Raw genomic sequence first — 21,885 nt, 5'->3', positions numbered from 1 at the left:
TATGACTTTTTCCATTGATTTAAGAAGCTCATATAGGAAAAGTAATGCGACAATTATATTATTTTAGTAATGTTTATTACATTATTTTAATATAAGCTACCGAATTCTATTAGATCTCCCAGCCATACTACATGGGAACGAGAGAGAGAAGAGAGTAACGATCGCGATTCACATTCAAATCGTAATCACAAAAGCGATCGCAATCGTGCTAGTAGTCACACCATGCGAGACAATGAAAGTGAAGGCAGAGGTAGAGATGACACTAGTAAACGATATTCGGGTAATCGTCGACATCGTCATGCAAATGAGAATGAAGAACGTTATTGGCGAACCGAATCGCCGGTATCCGCTAAAAACTGTGCTAATCGAAAGGATAATTCACGTGAAGTTAGACAGGTTTGTGTGATTTGAAATAATAAGATTTTATAAAGATAATCAGATTATAAGATTATAATATAAAAATCTGTGTATAACTCACTATGGAAAATATTTTTTTACGTATTATTAGGGTTCGGAACCTTTATCTTTGACCAATCAGAATGATTTTAATCGTACGCGAGACACTCGCAGTGTAGAACCTGTTGGACATTCGGATAAGTTTCAAGGAAAGCCACCGTTAGGTCGACGTAATCCAAAAGACACCTTATCGAAAAATATCAAGTTAGATCTCTTGCCACCACGATTTCAAAAGAAGTATCTCGTTGATAATGGATATGCATTACCTAGCAACACTCCAGGTACGTCCACAGAGGACTCCTGGAATGGTAGCAGCATTACATTTCAGGTAAAAATTTGTTTAATGTTGATTAATTTTTTTTATACTTTGCGAATATTGGTTTCTAGTATAATGATTTATGATTAATGTAACATATGGATTATAATATCTATTTTAGCAGGGTTTATCCGGTTATAATTATCCATTATCTATGCAGCATTCACAAACATTGCAAAATCTGCCACCATCTGGGTCGTTGCAATCCCCGCAATCTAATTGGACTAACACCGTTCCAACGAGAAGCAGAGGTAGAGGTAGACTTAGACCCGAGGAATTTGATACAGCCGGTAGTATTTTTAGGCCTGTTACACCTGACCAATATTCGGCTCCAAGTTCCAGATCTCATACTCCTAGCCAAGAATACATAAACAATATACGGTACAATTATATATTATTATATTGGTTTTTTCGTTTAAACAGTCATATGAACATTATTTGTTGAAACTTTCATCTGAATATTACAAAATTCATGGATAACAGATCTTATGATCGCCGTGGTAGCAATAGCACTATGTATACAAGTATGGAAAGCTTAAGTCGTGCCGATAGCATAATGATGCCTCCGCCTTTATCTTCATCGCCTGCAACTTCGCAATCAAATTCGAACAGAGGTCACAGATCACCTGAGAATCATCGCAGAAGCGCAATATCACCAATAGACGATCGCACTAGTAACATGTAATTAAATATTTATAAAATCATTTCTCCTTATTTATACTTTTGTATGCACTCGATGACATAGCTGTTATTAATTAAGGCAAAGAACAATCATCAGTAATGCCTACGAATACAATTCGAATATGGACAAGCAGAATAATCAACAAAACACGAATCTTAGTTCCATGAAAAACGAGTCGTGTAACAAATCATCTTATACTACATCTGAGACATTTGTAAGTAAAATTGATTGATGAATTGTAAAATAATGAATTGAATAATAAATATATATATAATTATACTAGGATTGGAGTGAAGAAGTTGAATTAAATGAAAAGTTAGAACAGGAACATTTGAGTCGTAGTTCATCTGTATTAAGCATACGGGAAAGCACAAGTGTGCTGCGAAGTCAGGCTGTAGGCGAAAGTAGGCGAGGTAAAAAAAAAAAACGCGATAAACATCGTGATGTCGATCGGTAAGCGCGATTTAATTGTTTTAATTTACATTTATCTTTTAAAAAATGATCATAAATGTTGAGGAATTCTTTGTGTAACGAGATTATATTCTAAATTATTGTAGTGGCAGTAGTCGAGATAAAGGAAGAGGTAACAGCCGTGAACGTCAAAAAAATCAACAGAACAGAGAAAATGATAACTGCAACAATAATCAAAAGAATAATAACAGTAATAATAGTAGTAGTAGTAGTAGTAGGCGATACGACCACAGGAGACGTAATATCATTCAACGTAGCCGAGAATCGAGTAAAGACAGAAATTATGGTAACAGCTATAGAAACTTTGACGAGCTTCACAGGCGCAGGTATTTATTAAAAAATTTGGATATATTTTTAGATATAAAACTTAAATTATATTGCAAATATCTTATTCCAGAACTGATAGATATTTAGATGAAGATTGGAGAACAGGTAGAAAGATATCGACTTGTGAGTCGGATGACGGAAGACAAACTCCTAAAGTTTCTTCCCATACCGTTCCACTTTCGAGTATGAATTCAAATTCGACAGTACACCGATCGTCTCCGACGGGATATAGTAATGCCCCGGGTGTCTTGATCTTGCCTAACGAGACTAGTCAGTCGTCTCCTAATCAGACAGCTACAACTTCTCAACAAGGAACTGGGCAACAACAGCCGAGAACGTTGTTTGATCCTAATAATCCACATAAACCTATTGTTATTACTTCACCCGGAAGTAGAGCAGCTGTTCAAAGGTAACATTTCTTTTTTTGTTCTTGCGATGTATTATCATAGGAATTAATAAACAGCGATTTTTCTTTTTAAGGGATAGTGACATGCAAGTCTCAAGCGTTCCAGTATTTCAATCTAATGTAGGCATCACATCACCACATTACTCTTTTCATGGTGCCCAATTGGACGGTATGCCACCACCATACATGAACGATCAAATCGGAAATGTGAGACCTCCGTGGTACGAACCGTTTTCTGCTAGGTATATGTTCAATTTTTCTTACATGTATTATATAATTCTTGATTTTTGTTGTAAATAAATGTGTATATATATATATATATATATATATATATACAAGAGCAAGGTGAAAAGTTCTCGGCCTAACCCATAGATGGTACTGCTACAAAATAAATGTATTTTTAAAGTAAAAAACTTATTCTTTCACTTCTAGGCCGAGAACTTTTCACCTTGCCCTCGTATATATATATATATATATATATATTTAAATGCTATTAAATTTTTTTTAGTTTTCATTCAGCAAAGAATCACTGTCTTTTATTGGACATTGAACGTGCTGATCTGGAATTACAATGGATAATAAGTTCCGGTGGTTTTACCTCACGTTTGGATAGAGTCTCGTACATACGACACTTTCTTCAACAGAGCTTAAAGATCTTACTCGAGACTGATATCAAATTCTGCCAAGCGGAGAACGTTGAGCAACACTTTTGGAAAATATTGTTTTATAATCTGATTGAGATGCTGCGGAAAGCAATGCCTAAAGAGAACTCAGAAGGACGAGAACGTTACAAGCAAATAATGTTAAATATCATTGATGAGGGTACTACTTATTTGGAAAGTTTATTGGCAACTCTCGAGACTACGTATCAGTTCAAATTAGACGCGTTTCTTGCATCATCGAGTCTACCTAAGGGTCTTGGACTCTTGGGTCTGGCCTTAGTTAGCGCTCAAAAGATATTTTTATTCTTGGGAGACTTGGCGAGGTACAAGGAGCAAGCAAACGAAACGAGCAATTACGGAAAATCTAGGCAGTAAGTGTTTATTTTACACACACACACACACACACACACACACACACACACACACACGCGCGCGCGCGCGCGCGCGCATGCACACATATATATTCACAACAATAATAGAGATTTTAAGAACTTAACATATTGGATTTAATTTTTTTCTCTATTTCTTTCTGTACAGGTGGTACTTGAAAGCACAGCAAATCAATCCTAAAAATGGTAGACCTTATAATCAACTTGCCTTACTGGCACATTATGCAGTATGTATTTAAAAATTACATTTATGGTGAATGTAATTTAATGTATAATAAATATATTTTTAAATATTTTTTTATGTTTTCAGAGACGAAAGTTAGATGCCGTATATTATTACATGCGATCTCTTATGGCGTCCAATCCTTTTCATTCTGCCAGAGAAAGTTTGATCGGGCTCTTCGATGAAAATAGAAAAAAAGTAAGAGAACTTATGAAACGTATTGTTAAACTGTTTGTATTTATACTAACGTTAATAATATTTTGATTTTCTTTTGCCGCCAGTATCTACATTATGTAAGTAAATTTTGATACTTGGTGTGAATTCTCTAGATTTTCATTCATCACTTATTTATTTGGTCAAGGCTTTTTTATCTGTTTATTATTTTATTGCTCGTTATATTGGATTTTCTATTTTACGCTTTTTAGAGCCTTGATTTTTCAATCCATCTGTGCACTTAGAACTTTACATTCTAATAACTCTTGATAGCAAATGTGGCGAATTAATGCCTTTTGCAACTTAATTAATATCACATTAAATATTTTGCATATATCTGCTCCATATTAGCTAAATACACTTCTGCATAGCTATTTTTTGTAGTAATCGGTCATGCGAATGTTAGCTTTAATAAAAGATTAAAAACACTATACAGAAAGGAAATATATTTAAAATAATAATATAAAAAAGTGAGCGGCACCATATATTTCTGGAGACATTCACACAAGAACACAATATCTGTTAACGATATGCCTGTAGCATTTTTGAGAGTGCTTGTTTGTAAGAAAGCCAACGTTAAATTTCCAGAAATGCTTCGCTGTAAATTCAAGTTGGAGACTTTTCTTATCTTCACTACAGTTCTGTACATTTCGTTAGCATGCACTTATCATAGATGCGGGAACTTATACAAATGAGGAATACAAACATTGTCCGATGGACACTCTTTGTATACCTAGCTGACTATATAAAAGGAGTCCCGCTACCACCGTCTCATCTACATTCCAAAAATAAAATTTTGAACGGAAATTAATAAAATTATTTAATTCATATTTATATATTTTTTATATATATAAATAGTACGATAATGAAATTTCGAATTAAATCTTCACTGACGAATCTGTAAATTAGGTAGATTTGGTTACGGGACACCGTGCATAGCGTCATGCAGTGCTCGTATCTTTTACACTTGTACATACATGGCGAAGATGTGCATATAACGGCAAATGTAACATACACCGATAATTATAACCGCCAGTTTATATCATGCATTGCATCCGTTACACGATGCATTGTAAATGCATCAGGTATACATGGTAGAGGTATTCTCTCAGTAAACGAAATATTCTTAGTACGAGTCTATCGAACGTAAACGGAAGGAGGAAAGGGAGTCGAAGGAGCGAGCGAGGATGAAGGAAAAAGAAGGTGCGAACATCATCGGCGGTGGACTGAGGAGAGAGACATGGATTCATCCAGGTGACGGTAGGCGGGTACGACGTACAACGAGCGCGGCCAACGAAGCGAGATTGTCCCACGCAAGCGACTTGGAGGAGTTATCGCAATTAACGAGTGTCGAGGTATCCATTTCTGCTGCAACATCGTATTTGTCTAACAGTTTCGAAAGCTATAATTCTATAGTGTATATCTTTCGTACTTTACGTGCAACGCATCTATTAAGCAAATGCAGAATTGTCTGAAAACTTTTGCTGTATATGATTAAAAAAATTTATTTATATAAAATCGATAAATAATGATAATTATATGATTAATATTCGTCTTAAATATTAGCCTGTTAAAAACTTATTGATATACTGGTGTGTTGATATATACTTTTGATAAAATTATTATTAATATATTTTTAATAAATATGATATATAATTATTTTATTTATATATCTTGTTTTAGAGTTTCGTATTTTTTTTTGTTAGGTGAACAAGCGGTTTGTCACTTCATATCTTCATGTTCACGGAAAGCTTATCACCAAGATAGGGTGAGTGTTTTATCATTGATATTTTTGCACGTTTTCTGAGAGAAAAGAGCGTAAACCGTTGGTTGGCGATTGTACTTCTTTAATCATTTAAAGATTTGCTTATCGCTATCGAGCAAGTAGCTCATTGCTGCAGATTGGCCAACTGCCCGATATTTGCATCTCATGCGGTTCATAGATACATTCAGCTTGTATCTCAATCGTTACATATCTCAACGGCGCGTTCATTACAAATTCTGTCAAGCAGAACAAATCGTTTCGTATTCCACTCGTGTCTGATAAAGATTGATAAAACTAATGTATACCTTTTGATTTTGTCCAGTTTTGCATCACTGGAATAACATACATACTTGTATATCTCTTAGTTGACATTCTCTCGTAGAGTTATTCATGCATTATAATATTTTACTTTTATGACTTTTTTAAATTTACAATTTGCAAAAGTTACATGTCAGATCTGTGCAAAACAGATGAATAAGAAATTTCACTCAAGTGCTCGAGTGTGTCATTTTATCTTTGTTTTACATCTTATGAACGATAAAAATAAAATGACGCACTAGGGCACTCGGGTGAAGTTTTCGAATGCAATCAATATCATTTAAAATAAAGTAAAAAATATATAAAATTTTTAAGTTTAAAAAATATATAAAATTAAATTAATAATTATTAAATGAACAAATGTATTTGGTGTTCTAAGATATTTGCCAAGATACTATATGTCTTAGGATCGGTTGCATTAACGTTACTTTAATTATAAGTGAGGCTTAAAACTCTCTTTGTTCCTGTCTCTTTTCGGTTTTTGAAATGAGATAGAGAGAGTTTAAAGTTCAAAATCAAAGTAACGTTGGTGCAACCAGGCCTAGCAAATCTGTTTATATACATACACTTTTTAAATTTTATTTATAATTTCAGATAAGTAACAAAACTTATCTTTACTAATATAATTATCTATCAATTATCTTTATTAATATAATTATCTAATAAAATTCTAATCATTAGATAAGAACGTGCTTTGATTTGATGCATAAATCTTACAGCACTTTCATAGTAAGTTCAGAATTGGTTATTAGTATTCTGACTTTATGAGTTAGTAGCATATTCTCAGTAAAATAAGGCAACTATATGAATAAATAAATTCCTACAATAAATAATCAGAACAACCCTGATATCACGATTGAGCCAGAAATGGTGGATCGTTTAAAAGTTCTAGGCTGCACCTCGGCAAGTTTATAAATTATCGTCGATCTCGCACGAACGGGATATTATTCGCGCCGTTAGAGCGTCATGGAATTTAATCTAAACCGACTAATCCAGAAATATTATGCTATGGATCGCGTCCGGTTGGCCGGTGTAACTCGATTAGCAGGAGAAAAATAAATTGGGAAGGAATATTGTGCACATTAATAATGGCATTAATAGAGTCTCGCGAATTTACGAATGAAAAACGAGTTCTCGTTGCTTTCTTAAGCGATGCTTAGAAGCAAATATCCGGAGATATGTGTCTGCATATATATTTCTTGAAGAGATTCCCAGAGATATTCATAATCTTTTATAAATACAATGTATTTCATTGTGAATTTTTTATTGATCTTTTGTCCATATTTCGAGATCGTGTATTTTTTAATTTTAATTTGTAAAAGAATTTTCTTGTTCCATTCAATTTTAGTATACTAATAATGTCAGATTCTGTTCTTTGTCCCAAAAATCAAAATTAAAATTAAAATGAACGTTATAAAATTAATCGTAACTTGTTAGCTTCGTTTCACAGAAACTTGAAATTCAATGGAGTGCGTCTCTAGTTAAGGAATGTTGCACGTTAATAAAAACAAATATAAATGAATGCATGTATTATTCGTCCATTCGCGATCCGTTGCCGAATGCTGGTACTCGGTCCTGTATACCCACGCATATCGTTTTCATGACCCCACGGAACCCCGTTGAGCGCGGACCAACCGCGGGCATGTACGTACCCGGCTTTACGGTACGTAGCTTCATGTTTTCTTGCGCGTCGGTAAAAATGTTAATTGACAATTGCGTGGCGCCACCACCGACCGCAACGTCGGCAACGGCGACGGCGGTGAACTGCGGGGGATTGGGGGGGGGGGAAGGGGGGAAGGGGTGTGGGATGTCCCCGGTCGCGCGTTGTGACCTTGCGAGTACACCTTGCGCGATCACTACGTCGCTTATCGCGTTTTTTCAATAACGATAACTCATCGGCGATGAAATCGCCCCGCGAATTTCCGACTCTCGTAAATTATCAACTTATCCGAGCAATGGGTAGTGCAACGCGATCATTTCCGCGATTGGGACCGGCGAAAAGAAGCGAAGAGGGTGCAGGAGAGGAATAGAAGAAAAAGGAGCAGAAGGTATGGGATGTTAACTCCGGTACTCTATATGCGCTACTTGGAGCTACGTAGAATGCACTCTAACGCGGTCTATAATTGGAATCGGTACCGAACCGGTGCCATTGGTTAGGGACTTGTTAACGACACGGTACGTGCGTGGCATAGGCATATGTACAGATCGCGAATGGATGGATGGTAAGCGGATGGTCGGGGAAGGAGAGGACGATGGGAGAGACCGTGCAGAGTTAGACGCGCGTAGTATGGTTGGCTTACGGTGTTGCTGGCTGCTGACTGCTGGTTGCTGCTCCTGCTCCTGCTGCCGTAATGGATTTGGCTCATTACTGGCTGTAGGAGCACCGTAGTACGTCCGACCCTACCGAGTTATGCCCAAGGTTGCCCTCGTACAACACGGCCCATCGCGGACCATTTCCTCTCCATCATGCTATCGCGCTTTCCGCTTGCCACTGAATCTTTCCTTTTTTTTTTTTTGCTGAGAACAGAATCCGAAATTTTTTTATAATTTTTTTCTATTAAATCGTAGATGAAATTACATTTTGATATGAACAGTTTTTAGCAATTAAGATAATTTTGTTATTCGCCTTGATAGATTTTTTCCATTTAAATAGTAATTTTTAAATCTTATTTTTTATGAAAAAATTCCGAGCGCAAATTTATTTAATCCTCCGGAGCCGAAATCTGTAACATTGTTACTGAGTTACGCTGACTGAGTTTGTAAGATTAATTTATGTTGATTAAAAGGCATTAATTTTAATTTTAAGGAAGTAAAATACCAATTATAAGAAAGAATGAATATAAATGTTTTAATACGAATAATCCAAATTTGCAGAAAGAAAATTAAATTGTTTGACATTTTTGACAGAGAAATTTTTATTGAATGGATCAAATGGCGAATTAAGGATGAGAAAGTTGTAAAAAAAAGAACGGTAACTTCTGTTCGAATTTAATATTGATGAATTATTGATTTTGAAATCATGAATAAACATAATATACTACACGAAAAGAATTATTTTGTTGAAGTACCCATCTAAAAATTTAGTCAGATATAGATCTAAAAATAATTAACGTAGGAATGTCGAGCATCAATGAACAATGCTGCAAAAAGTTTTGACATTCTAGCAATTATAGTTTGAGCATCGTATATAATAATTTTGATAATTCAACAAAATTATTTTTATATCTATATCTTTATAGCTAAATTTTTAGATATTTCAGCAATATTATCTTTTCCATGTTATAAATAACAAAAAAATACTTTTCAACAATCACACAAAAAGAGCAATCTAATTTTTGTGTGATTATTGAAAATTATTTTCTCTGTGCTATTTTAATAACTTTTTTTAAATTGAATTTCTTTCCTGTATATTAAAAAAAAATACTTTTTTTTTAAATATGTCGAAAGAATATTGAAAATCATAAATCAGCGAATATATCATTGAAAATAAGATTAATGTGGATACTATTTACGTGAGGAATGCACATTACTGCTTCCTGCTAATATTTCGACTTTACGTACTAAAGTTTTAATCTTTTCTTTCTGATTATATTATGTTTGTACATCATAAGTAACAAGAGATATAACCATGATTACAGCGAAAGAGTTAAACATTTGTCTAAAGCGCAAGTGCGTTTTACCAACATATGCTCGTCTTTGATAGTCGATAATCTTAAGCGAACAAATCGCTTATCGTCGATTAATATAGTAGTCCGACGGATTAAATCGCTTTTAACATCGTCGTATGATCCAACTTCGTATTTTTACTCAACGAGAATCGCGAGCAGTGCGCCACGAGGCGGTAATTAAACCTATAAATTGGCAGCATGAAGGAAGACGGCAGGAATCGTTTCGTAACACTCGTAAGGCAAGAGAAGTGGTCGCCGGTCGGTCGGCGCTTCCACTGGTGGGTAGTGGTAGATGGGCAAGGTAGGTTTTCTCGTGGTCCACGGTGGTGCTTCTCGCGAGAGAGGAGAGGGAAATGGAGAGAAAGGGGGTGGGGAAGATCAGCGTGAGACGCGCATACACATTCAGAAACTTAAGTAGTGCGAGTAAGTTAAAGCTACGCTATAAGGCTCCGCGAGCCCCGGCTGGTAACACACATGGGTTTCCGATGGTCGTTTACCCGCGGCCCTGCGAGTGACGACCCCGCCCGCTTCAAGGGCACCCTCCTCGTCGGATACCGCAGCCTCGCGGACCAGAACCCGACTACCCGGCCCGGCTATCTTCCTCGGTACGGCGTACACTGCGGACCGCACGTACGCATCGCGACTCCATCTGGATTCTCCCGTTTGTTCCGATCACTCCTCGATGATCACTTTTCTCGAATCCCTGGAGAAATTTCATCAGATTTTCGACTCGTTATAGATGCGCTAAGAAGAGTCTTATAGATAGCCACCAAATGTTGAGTGAAATAATTTCAATTAAATATTCGATTAATGTAATTAAACATTGTTTAAATGTTAAGTAAATGTTAGTAAATATGTTAAGTGTTAGTAAATATTATTGAACGTAATGAATAATCAATTGTTTTTTTTTTATAATAATTTATTAAATATTTAGAAAATTAAAATTATTTTTGTTATATTAATTAAACATTTGATTGAATTTATTTCACTTAATATTTGACAGTTATTACCAGACTGTTTTTCCGATATACGATAAATTACGCGACGACGGTTTTGCCATTCGTCGCATAATTTAGCTACTCGGCCAAAGCTCGTGTTTTATAAATCCTTTTCTCGCATTACATAAATGCGAATTTATTCGATGAGAATTAATTTTGCCTTATAATTTCAATAATAATTTCAGGATATCTTCATAGATTTGATTTTACATTGTTAAATATCAAAGGAGCAATTGCTTGAGTTAAAAATAACATTTAATTTGATATTTTCATTAAATTAAAATATAAATCAATTCATTTCTGTGGTTAGTTTCGAAATAAATAACGTCTATATTAATGTATGTGCTTGCAAAGAATGATTTTGTTGAAGTATCTATAAAAATTTAGCAAGATTCAAATCTGATAATATTGTTTGGACTATTAAAATAATTGTATAGGATGCCTAAACATTGATGATAATTCTACAAAAAGTTTTAGTATTTTAGCAACTAGTTTAAGTGTTTTATTTTGATATTTCAAATATAATAAAATTATTTTAAGGTTTGTATTTAACTAAATTTATAGATATTTTAACTAAACTGTTCTTTCCATGTAAATACTAAATTAAATTAAATTAAATTTGAATCATATTCAAAATAATTTTTTGAATTTTTTAACTCCATTGCTTTAGTTAAATTAATGTGTTGAGCGACAATAGAAATAATTAAAAATAATTCGAATGTAACGTTTTCTATTTAAAATAATTATTACTAAACACTTTTCGCCATTATAAATATCACATAAATTTTTTGAGTTTTAATAATTACTAGTATTAGAATTTATTAAAAATATGAATATATTTATATTTGTATAAAATATGAATATAATTTTATATTCATAAGATATATATATATTACATTTAAATATGAATATATTTACAAATCAAATATTAGTTTAATAACGATAAAATTTATTGATATATTTAGAAAATGTTTATATCAGTATTTTAAGAAGTTTTTTGAATCATGCCAATTGCCATACCTACTTTTTTGCTTTTAATGTACAAATGTTAAGTAAAAGAGGAAGAATAACTTTCGTACGATTGTGCAACTGTTGTATAAAATGAAAATTTTAATATTATTCTTTGTTTAATATTATTCTTGAGTCATCTCATTTCTCGCATCGTGCATCGTGTGTTTAATATATTTGCGTATCTTCTAAATTTTCGTTTGCTCATTTTACTATATGTTTCGCACGAAGATAAAGAATCCGTGATAATCGATGATTAAACGATATTCACTCTCGGAGCGTTAAAGCGTCGGGGAACATGCGTTTTAATGTCGTTCATAGCGCATTCGGTTTACGAAGCGATAGCGGGTGTAGTATCAGGCTCTACCATCGACACTGTCGAGCTAATGGCTCATTATGCCGTCGCTTATGTGTCTTTGCATTGCTGGCAAGGACGATCAGATTATACGATACATTTCGTCGGGCTTCTTCGTAGCCATTTAACTTCGATCGAGCTATCGAGTCTACCGGTTTGAGGTGTGAAACGACTGAAAACTTTAAGAGACGATATAATTAAAGATTGAGACAAAAGAAGTTTGCGTCAATATTTACACAAATTCAATTAAAAATTAGTTTGTAAAACAGATTTTCTAGCTGAATCATTTTTGCGATGTGAAAAAAAAATTTAAATGGAGAAACAATAAGAGAAGATTTTTAACCAATAACATTTTAAATTATATCTTCAAGTAATTTAAAAGCTTCACACGTCATATAATTATTATTTATAGATTATTATAATTGAAAACGATGCGATATTATGTTTCTAATTTAAAACGATATCTAAGATATGTAATTTAAACGTTCTCTTTTTGCTATTCTTAAGAAACGTACATGTCTAAGTTTAATTGGTTCTTCCTCTTGATTTTTCGATCATACGGGGCTGTAGAGTGAATACGTTGGGAGTAAGCGTAATAAATCTTATCTGCTTATTACGAAGTAGGTATAATATAACAGCAAAGAAAAATCTGTGACGATATGAAAAACGTCCTTGACACTTATATCGTCTCGCTCGATTGCAGCCTACAATTTATGTCGTCGTGTATTTCCTCTCGACAGTGCTTAATCAGAGCGGTCCGCGCGTCGTTCGTGTCATTTGCGTGCCGTATCATTACTTATAATTGATTCTCGAAGTAAAATGCATGACGTCGGTATTCCGTTTGTAAAGCTACGTTACGTTCACGTGACTTCAGATGATGTTATTGCTATCCAATAAATAATGATAATTATGCTAATGAGAATGATTACGGCAGCGACGTACGATGGTCGTAATCATTTTTGATACGCGTTCCGCGATTATGCACCGTCTTCGGCGATTGAGTCATTTAGATTTTGCAATCTAGATAAAATCCAATGGTCCGGGATTACATTTCTATTACGAGCGGATCGCAGGATCTGAATGCGACGCGGTACCTCTGACCAATGTCGCGCCGGATCGATTAATTATATGTAATCGCGCGACCGCGATGAAAAAGCGAAGGAATTTTGTTACCCCGAAGGTATCTATTTATCTGCGCTGCGTATTTTGCGGGACGATTTATTATCTATCCGACGTTTATTTATAGCTGCGGCTAAATTAATCTTCGCGGTTGGTACAACCTGTACCACTCGCGAATACCTCGTGTGCACAAAGTTACGCACTATTTCGTTCAGACTTGCATTTTCTTACAAAACTGCTGAGATTACCCTTACCCTGAACGTCTGCGCTAATTTTTCTTCAGGGAAAACGAAAGAAATTTATTTGTATATATTTACGATATTTAATAGATTTATTTGAAAAAATATGCAGATATATATTTTTAATCATCTTGTAAAATATATTTTTATATCAATAATTAACCCTTCGTGGGCACACACATTTTTACTTGCTTCGTAGGCTTTCCTGAGTCTTTTTTGTCCAGTCGAAATTTTTTTACTGTTTTAAAAAAATCTATTATAGAAAAATTCAAGATTACTTTTCAACATCTCTGTTACATTGCCAAATAGTTATTTAACTCAAATGTTAAAATCTTTATTTAATAAAAAATTAAAATTTATGCCAAGAAACTTGAGAATGAAATTTCAAGTCTGTGTAAAAAAAAAGACTCAGTGTGCCCATGAAGAGTTAATATAATAAAAAAATTTTTTATATTAAATCAAATTATGTACTTGTATATAATTCGTTAATCTAATGCAAAATAACTGTCTCTGAAGAGATTAGTCACGTGGCGTGATTATCTCTCGATCGAAGCGACGAAATTGGCTTCGCCATCGCGAAAGGAGTGAGTTCGATGCGAGAGATAGCGCGATTGAGATTGAGCGGGAGTGGGAATGAAAGGCGGTGAAGAAGAAGAAGAAGATGAAGAAGAAGAAGAAGAAGAGTCGGAAACTTAATGCTCGTGGTACCGCATCGCCGCCGCGTCGCTGTATCGAGGCGAGGAATGATTATGGTGGCCAGCCCACGCAATCCGCGGGTCATGGACCATGATCTATCGTACACGGCGGAATGCCCCGTTATGCGTTAAAGTGCAAACTTGTTAGTCATAGAGCCTGTCCGTCGATGTCGATGGGACAAACACGGGCTGCCGAAGGGGCTCCTTAATGTTGGCGTTGCTTAGCAGGGTATCGCTTCGTTCCATAGGGCGTGTAGCCTATATAGGATAGATAGTTACCGACAATTTGGTTAAGCGGCTCGATTACAGTGATTCGTTATCTTATTTTGACAAAGAAAATCAATCTGCTTAATTAAATACAGCGACATCGCAATTGGTCCTTAAGCGAACTTAACTAAAGGATCCTTGTATCTTCCTCGATCATGACCATGATTATGATCCATGTCCAGATAATTTTAGTTCAAACGAGTACTTTTAAAGACGTAGTATTAAATTAGCCTTTCGAATTATTAGGCTATTAATAGTATGACATTTATTGATTATTTATTATGCCTTTTATATTTTTTAATTTGCGCTGTATTAATTATGTGCTAATTCTTACATTTCACATAGATTGATTATTTTTTTTTTTTGAATTTTTGCAAAAAAGGAAAGTAGAGTTTTTTAACGTAATTTTTAAAATGAAATTACTTTAATTTTGTTTAAAATAAAAGTTTTTCGAAATGTAACTAGAAAAGTCATCTCGTAAATCTTGCGATAATTTTTTCAATATTCATGCATCACATCGATAATGGCATTGAACGTGAAGGCAATGATAATGCTTATTTTGTTTCTTGCTTGTAAGAGCAATTGCTTTGCTAATACAACAGACTTAATAAGTGAATTTTTTTTCTAGCGTATGATAATACTATTCTTAGCGTACATCAAAAAAACTGTTAGTTAATCGACCAGCGTCGCTACTTCGGAGCTTTCATGGATTGATCGCGATCGATCCGCTGTAAATTATCATCGTTATCTCTACGATCGATTGGTCGCAGATACGACTCTTAGTTGCTGTGCATTATTGCGAACGAGGCCGTTCGATCTGCCGCGAGAGCTGTAAAGCAAGATAAAGAAATCGATGATCACGGAGTTACGAGCAGATCCGATACCATAATGTATCTGGCTAAGTGGTATTAACGCTATACAGATTTACGATTATGCTTGAGTAATATGAAAATTACTAGTTACTCGCATCCGTTCATCTTCGTGTCAGTAGCGTCTATTATGCTGACATCGTATTAAAAATGAATTTGTGTTTAAACACAACACATCTTACACATTATTTTTTTACTATTAAATTTTTAGTATAGAAATGTTTTAATACGTATTACACACAATAATAAAAATATGATTTATATACAGTTTTTTTACTGATATCTAGAATGGAATTATGTAAGATAATCTAAATGAAATGGCTTCATCTTATCTTCACTAGAATGTATATTATTTTCATTTCTTTTCGTATCTTACATAAAAAAGTGATATCTTTTTTTAAATTATCTAACAATAAGATGAAGATCTAATTATCTAGATAATTTGAAAAAAAAAAACACTTTTTTTTATCTAAGATACAGATGAAGATAATACATTATTCTAATGAAGATAAGATGAAGCTATTTAATCTTGATTATCTGAATAATTTCATCTAGATGCCAGCAACAAAATTGTATGTATAATTTTCTGTTAACATTACAAGTTTTGTTTGTAATACGTAATTTCGATTTTTCCAAAAATTAAAACATGTTTTTGAAATTATTTATATTTATGTAAGAGCATCTCATATCCTAATGTTTCTTTTAATTTTCCATGATAAGCATTTATACATATTATTATTTAATATTCATGAACACTGAAGCAGCGTCGCAAGCGTTGAATATGATGAATTACACTTGAATTTAAAATTAAATAAATTAGTTTGAGTGTTTCAAGCGAAGAGAGGAATGAAGTAATTCTGATTTAATTCCAGTCTCATGTAAAAAGTTGAAGAAAATATTTGATACAAATTTTTTCCCCTAATTTAATTCTTACGAGAACCTTTTGTCAAATATAAAAGATAATATATTGGACACTGTAACATTATTTTGTTAGTCGATTTTCAAATTACGATGACGAAGTCGTATCTTCAAGCGCTGCCAAAGAGGTGGCATGCTTGCACAGAATTGCACTTCGCCTTGTCACGTTTTACACTCTCGTTCGGGACCGCGGCATCATTGGCACCCGGTAATGGCGCGAATAAATATGGACGATTATACTACGTGATGTGGGATGGTAGCGTACCAACTTGATTTCAGTCAGCGGCTAACGGTCTTTTTCGACGATCGAACAACGAAGCGGGCAAACGAGCGTGTGAGTGCGCCTTGATTCGCGCCGCTGGCTGCGCTTAGAGGTGTCCGATTTCAGCAGCCGCGTTTATCGCTCGCGGCATACAGACGCGATGGGAATGGTGCCTCTTCGGCATTCTCTACCCTCGAAAGAAGCACCAGGCTTACGATAGAGGCCTATCAGCGACTGTCGTATCTCTGTAGAGTTCGATATTTCACCTCTTCGGCCGAGGGACGCGATCCGAGTGATTCATTACGCAAAGAAGCCACGGGAGCCGAAGGGGTTAAGCGATTACTTAGCCATTCTTCGGAGTTTAATCGAGAGTACGTAATAACGGTACGTTGGCATAGAACGGTGTAACTTGACGCTCTCTCTCTCTCTCTCTCTTTTCTTCTATCTTTCTGTGTGGCGAAGTGGCACGTTCTCGGCTACGATTCATTCAGCCTGCTGAAAGATACACTAGCTTATTGGAATTAGTCTCATGAAATATAATGATTTGCAAAATCAATCGTGATTTCTGAACAATTTTACAAATTATTTAGATATTTATCGAATCATTTTTTGAGAACAAAATTGACTGACTTATCGAACATTTTTTCATTTTCCAAAACATAAATTTCTTTAAAATAGATCAAAATATATGGATAAATTAAAAAAAAAAAATGATATAGCATAATTTTCTTACGTTATAAAAATTGATATATCATATATAAATGAAATTGATGTAGAATATAAATAATATGTTGTATGTGTGATGAGATGTGGATTAAATGTATAGACTTATTTTTAAATTAACTCGGTATTAGTTATATTATTATTATAATACTGACATGAGATAAGTACGAAGAAAAATTTTATACTCAATTTTATTACGCTAACAATGTATTATTAATTATGTTACTTCGATGTAATGGCATCATTACTGGAAGGAACGTAGAAGCACCGTAAAATAAGACATCATTGTTTTCAAAACCTTTAGAAGATAAAGATTCAGTATTACATAATATACATACTTTTTATGATTTCATCTGAAGTTATATAAAGAATCGATATCATTAAAGACACGCTGTGGTTTTTAAAGACCCATAATTTAAAAATAATAATGCAATTTTTTTACTTACTGTACCAAAGCTTTCAATTGATAAAGTTATAATTTTGCCAGCAGTTATTCTGCACGGTGATATAGTTCTACTCATAATTAAAAGAAAAAGGTTTTGACATCTTTTTGAAGTATAATACCAGTTTCCTCTGCAGCTGTAATGTAAAGCAAGAATCGTGTATCATTTCAAATATAACAATTCATGTTAAGACAGAAAAGCCTGCATTCTTACATAGGTTCGCATGGAACAATACTGTAATCTAATAGAAACTGTGCTTGCCAGAATTGGAGAAAGATATGGACAAGCTGCGCAATGTAAATAGCTATAGGTGCTGCTATCTCTCTAATACCTTTGTCTAAATTCATTACCATCTGAAATACAGATTTAATTCTTTTGAAAAGACTATTTTTAATTTTTTCATTGCTATATGCTGATTATATCCGATATTCCGAAAATTGTTATTGAAAGTGTAACTATTGTGCTTACAAAATACGTACTAATTGTAATCGAATTATGAATTTTTTTATTTTCTGTAAAATATAGAGTATATAAAATTAATACATACATGTATACCGGTCATACTTCCACCAATCATATTTATATTAATGCTGATTAGAAATATCTTTGTATACATAGACTCAATTAATTCTGCGAATCTATAAAATCGTGAGTCCAAGCATGAATACAAATAACACAGAGAATTGATATTATATTTTTAATCGATATTTATTGCACATTTTTATTAATACGTACTTTATTGCTTGTAGATGTTTACGCAAGCAATCCAATGCCTTCTTATAATCATCGTCTTGTATTTTATTTCGCTTCAGATGAAAATTAATGTCATTATTTTTACCAATTTCCTCTAGTACATGTCTGGAAGTGCACTAAAATGTTGGTGCAAGAAATACTCTTATCTTAGTTTGTGAAACTGTTAGTTGTGAAACCTGATATTTTTACCCAATGATGGAGAACATCCCACAGGCATGCTGGATCAATATACAATATAAGGAGTCAACCGCGATTGTACTAAATACGTGAGCAAAGACGGCTAGATAACAGTGAATTGTTATCGGGTAGAAGTATCGTTCTATGTCCACGCCGTACTCGACACGAAATGGCAACTTTGATGTAATTGTTTTTGTAGAATTTGCGATATCGGTTTCTAAGAGCGTCAGGATGACTGGTTTGAGCAAGTAAAAAACTTGTGTCATATGCATGAAAACTAGAAAAATATAGTACATATTATATTAGTGCATTATTTTCATATATTTTTATGATCTCTTTAAAAACGTTTGGTTCGAATTACTAAGAACATCTTTTTTATAATAAATACTTATGCAAGTTTTAAGATTAAAAAAAAAATGAAAAATTTAAGAAATTACAAAAGTAAAAAATGTACGTTACATAGATTAATCAATACGCATATTTAAAAAATACATCTTATACATTTTCTATTTTGATGTACCTGCATAAGATGTCGATAGATATTGTCCGTATTCAGTGTGATGTTGCAGAATAGACCTTTCTACGTCTGTATTTAACGACAGCCAATCTTCCTCTATTATCTTAAGACAAGACTTTATCTGTGTAATACACGTTTGCATATTTTTTATTATACTAATGATTTAAAGAAGAAACAGTTTGATTATGTCACGGTAACATTGAATTTATTAAAATTATTACTTACATTTTTGTCAAACATTAAACTCGCTACTTTATAACTGAATATTACACTGATCATCGCTGCTGTTATACTTTCTATTATCTCATTGATATTCGAGGCAATTAACACATACATTAACTATATTAGGATTAATATTGTGCAACATTAATTCATCAAAGTTTTTATTAATGGAAAAAAATTATAATGATTAATTCGAGGACATAAATATAATTTATCGCGAATTGTTTTCTCGTAAGCATTTTACCTGGGGTATCAGAATACTAAAGCAGAATGTAAATGTTGGTATAAAGTGTATGTATCTGTCGCGAAGACTTTGATACGGCCATATGCCTGATATAATCATATAGGTTCTAAGGACAAGATAGTATCGACTTTTCCAAATGTCTTTCTTGTCAGTCATTTTGCGGGACACTAATATTACGGTCTATCAACAATTCCTTGTGGCCGTTTGTCCGCGTGGTGAATTACAGCTTACTTATTGATTCCTTCTGACACAGCAAAAATAGCACAGAAATTACGCTTGAGAGTAAGTGCGCAATTATTTATGACAGTAAACTCTTTCCCTCTCGCGTTTCTAAAGTCCTTTTATCATTTCTCTTTGAAGATCGAATTAATTTTACTTTCCTGTAACTGCGTAACATTCATTAAACCATATTTTGAACGTAATGTATAACAAGCGCATCGAACAGTCTTATGCCTTTTGATTTTAGAAAAGTATTTATACCTATTTGTTTTTAAACAATCGGAGAAAAGAAATAGAAATAATTGTAAGAATGTCTAAAATCTATAAAAATATCAGATTTAAGTGAAATTGATTTATGATAAGGACAGAAATATGAATTTTAAAATTTCATATAAGTATTTATTATAGATAGAAGAAATATATATAGATATATAGATAAAGAAAAGGCAACAAAAAATTTTGTCATCTGTACACGGAAAGAATGATTTTGCTGAAATATCAAAAAATTTAGCTAAATACAGATCTAAAAGATTTTTTTGAACCATCTAATAATTACATAGTAATCTTAGCATGATAAGCAATGCTGCAAAAAGTTTTGAGCAATCAGTTTGAGTGTCCTACATAATTATTTTTATAGCCCACAATAAAACTATTTTTAGATCTATATTTAGCAAAATCATCCTTTTCATATATTGTATTGAAAGATGGTCTAGTAAATTCATTGCAATCAAGATAACCAGAAAAAATTAGAATAAATGAAATATTTAAATAAATTTTCTCTACTTGCAGTCATTATAAAAGATTCAATTAAAAAATGTTTGACATGAATTTTTGGCAACATTAAAAGATATTTGATTTTTTCCATATTTTAAAATTTCTGCATTTAAGACTGTTAGGTAGGATAATGTGATGGGAGGAGTTCGAAAGGATTGAAAGTAGGTTGCGTCACGAATACTCCGAGTTACAAGCGCGGCGCGGATAAGATATCAAGTGAGACGCTAGACAGATTTAATACTTTGCATATATATACAATACATATATATATGTGCATATATATATAAATATATTTATATATACATGCATAACTATATAAATTGTATATGTATGTAGACGGTACGCTACGCGAAAAGAGGCTGTGGGAAAGATAACGTCCGCTATGCGAGATCTCCCGTTGCCATGTTTACGAGGATGCCCCCTTGGCGGCTCTAGACCTCGCGGCCAACCTTCGTCCTCCTTTATCACCGGTCTCGGATTAACCGCCGTCGTGGGTCGCAGATTTCGCCGATTTTTTCGATCTAAACTCGATTATTTAGAGATAGATCGATTAACGAGATATTTACATGGTTACTAATGTTGAGAAACGTTTTCCGTGCTGTTAATTGTTCCCATTGTGCGTTTTCGAAGATGAAGGAAAGTGAATAATATTTTGAATTACTTGAAATTGATGTTTCAGTACGTTTAATAAGAAATGATTAATTTTACGCGTCAAAGAATATATACTTATGAATTTTTCTAAAAACTTTGTAATTATTAAAATATATAAGATTTTAACAAATATTGTTAAGTGATATCAAACTTGAATTGTTATTTTGAATTATATATGTATAAATATACGTAAATGTCTTTTATTGCTCAAAGCGAATAAACGTTGTTTATTAATCATTTAAAATTGTCACCACTCACTTTCAGACTGTTTATATATATATGTATATCAATAGTGGTTAACATTAAAATTTAACTTATTGATAACGATAGGTTAAATAAATGAAATTTAAGATGTAACAAAAAAATTTCATTTATTTAACTTCTCCATTATTCTCTCTTATTTGATTTTTAGTCAAGTGGCTTCCTCAAAATTGATATTTAAAATAAGTCAGTAGTCAGATAGATTTAATAACAGTCAGGTTGATTTACTTTTTGATGTTACAAAATATAAATGTTGTAAGAATATAAAAACATTG

The 21,885-nt window shown here is 33.3% G+C and overlaps 2 protein-coding genes across 7 annotated transcripts in view; one reads left to right on the top strand and one right to left on the bottom strand.

The window, feature by feature from the left end:
- Positions 1 to 21,885, top strand: part of LOC105148572 (Smg6 nonsense mediated mRNA decay factor) — a 109,231-nt gene that overhangs the window by 1,953 nt on the left and 85,393 nt on the right. For 4 of the 6 annotated variants that reach the window (XM_087403082.1, XM_087403086.1, XM_087403085.1 and 1 more), the window contains exons 3-16: positions 114 to 396; positions 509 to 784; positions 894 to 1,153; positions 1,256 to 1,453; positions 1,533 to 1,668; positions 1,738 to 1,907; positions 2,012 to 2,251; positions 2,323 to 2,661; positions 2,733 to 2,900; positions 3,167 to 3,691; positions 3,858 to 3,936; positions 4,020 to 4,130; positions 5,276 to 5,500; positions 5,852 to 5,913. In XM_087403082.1, the coding sequence (XP_087259208.1) occupies positions 114 to 396; positions 509 to 784; positions 894 to 1,153; positions 1,256 to 1,453; positions 1,533 to 1,668; positions 1,738 to 1,907; positions 2,012 to 2,251; positions 2,323 to 2,661; positions 2,733 to 2,900; positions 3,167 to 3,691; positions 3,858 to 3,936; positions 4,020 to 4,130; positions 5,276 to 5,500; positions 5,852 to 5,913 (3,072 nt within the window). The remainder of the gene's footprint in view (positions 1 to 113; positions 397 to 508; positions 785 to 893; positions 1,154 to 1,255; positions 1,454 to 1,532; positions 1,669 to 1,737; positions 1,908 to 2,011; positions 2,252 to 2,322; positions 2,662 to 2,732; positions 2,901 to 3,166; positions 3,692 to 3,857; positions 3,937 to 4,019; positions 4,131 to 5,275; positions 5,501 to 5,851; positions 5,914 to 21,885) is intronic. The other 2 variants (XM_087403083.1, XM_087403084.1) reach the window with 2 other exon arrangements.
- On the bottom strand, positions 12,544 to 21,885 carry LOC147910407 (uncharacterized). The gene is given in 9 exon segments (XM_087403096.1): positions 12,544 to 17,647; positions 17,796 to 17,928; positions 18,006 to 18,145; positions 18,340 to 18,430; positions 18,528 to 18,650; positions 18,735 to 18,999; positions 19,243 to 19,426; positions 19,429 to 19,578; positions 19,706 to 21,885. Coding segments are annotated over 9 exon segments (1,296 nt in total). The 5' UTR covers positions 19,862 to 21,885; the 3' UTR covers positions 12,544 to 17,593.

Source organism: Acromyrmex echinatior, chromosome 2, assembly GCF_024713525.1.
Source record: "Acromyrmex echinatior isolate Ae372 chromosome 2, ASM2471352v2, whole genome shotgun sequence".
In the NCBI taxonomy this organism is placed as follows: Eukaryota; Metazoa; Arthropoda; class Insecta; order Hymenoptera; family Formicidae; genus Acromyrmex; species Acromyrmex echinatior.
The sequence above is the reverse complement of the archived record's forward strand: the minus strand, read 5'-3'. Positions and strand labels throughout refer to the sequence as shown.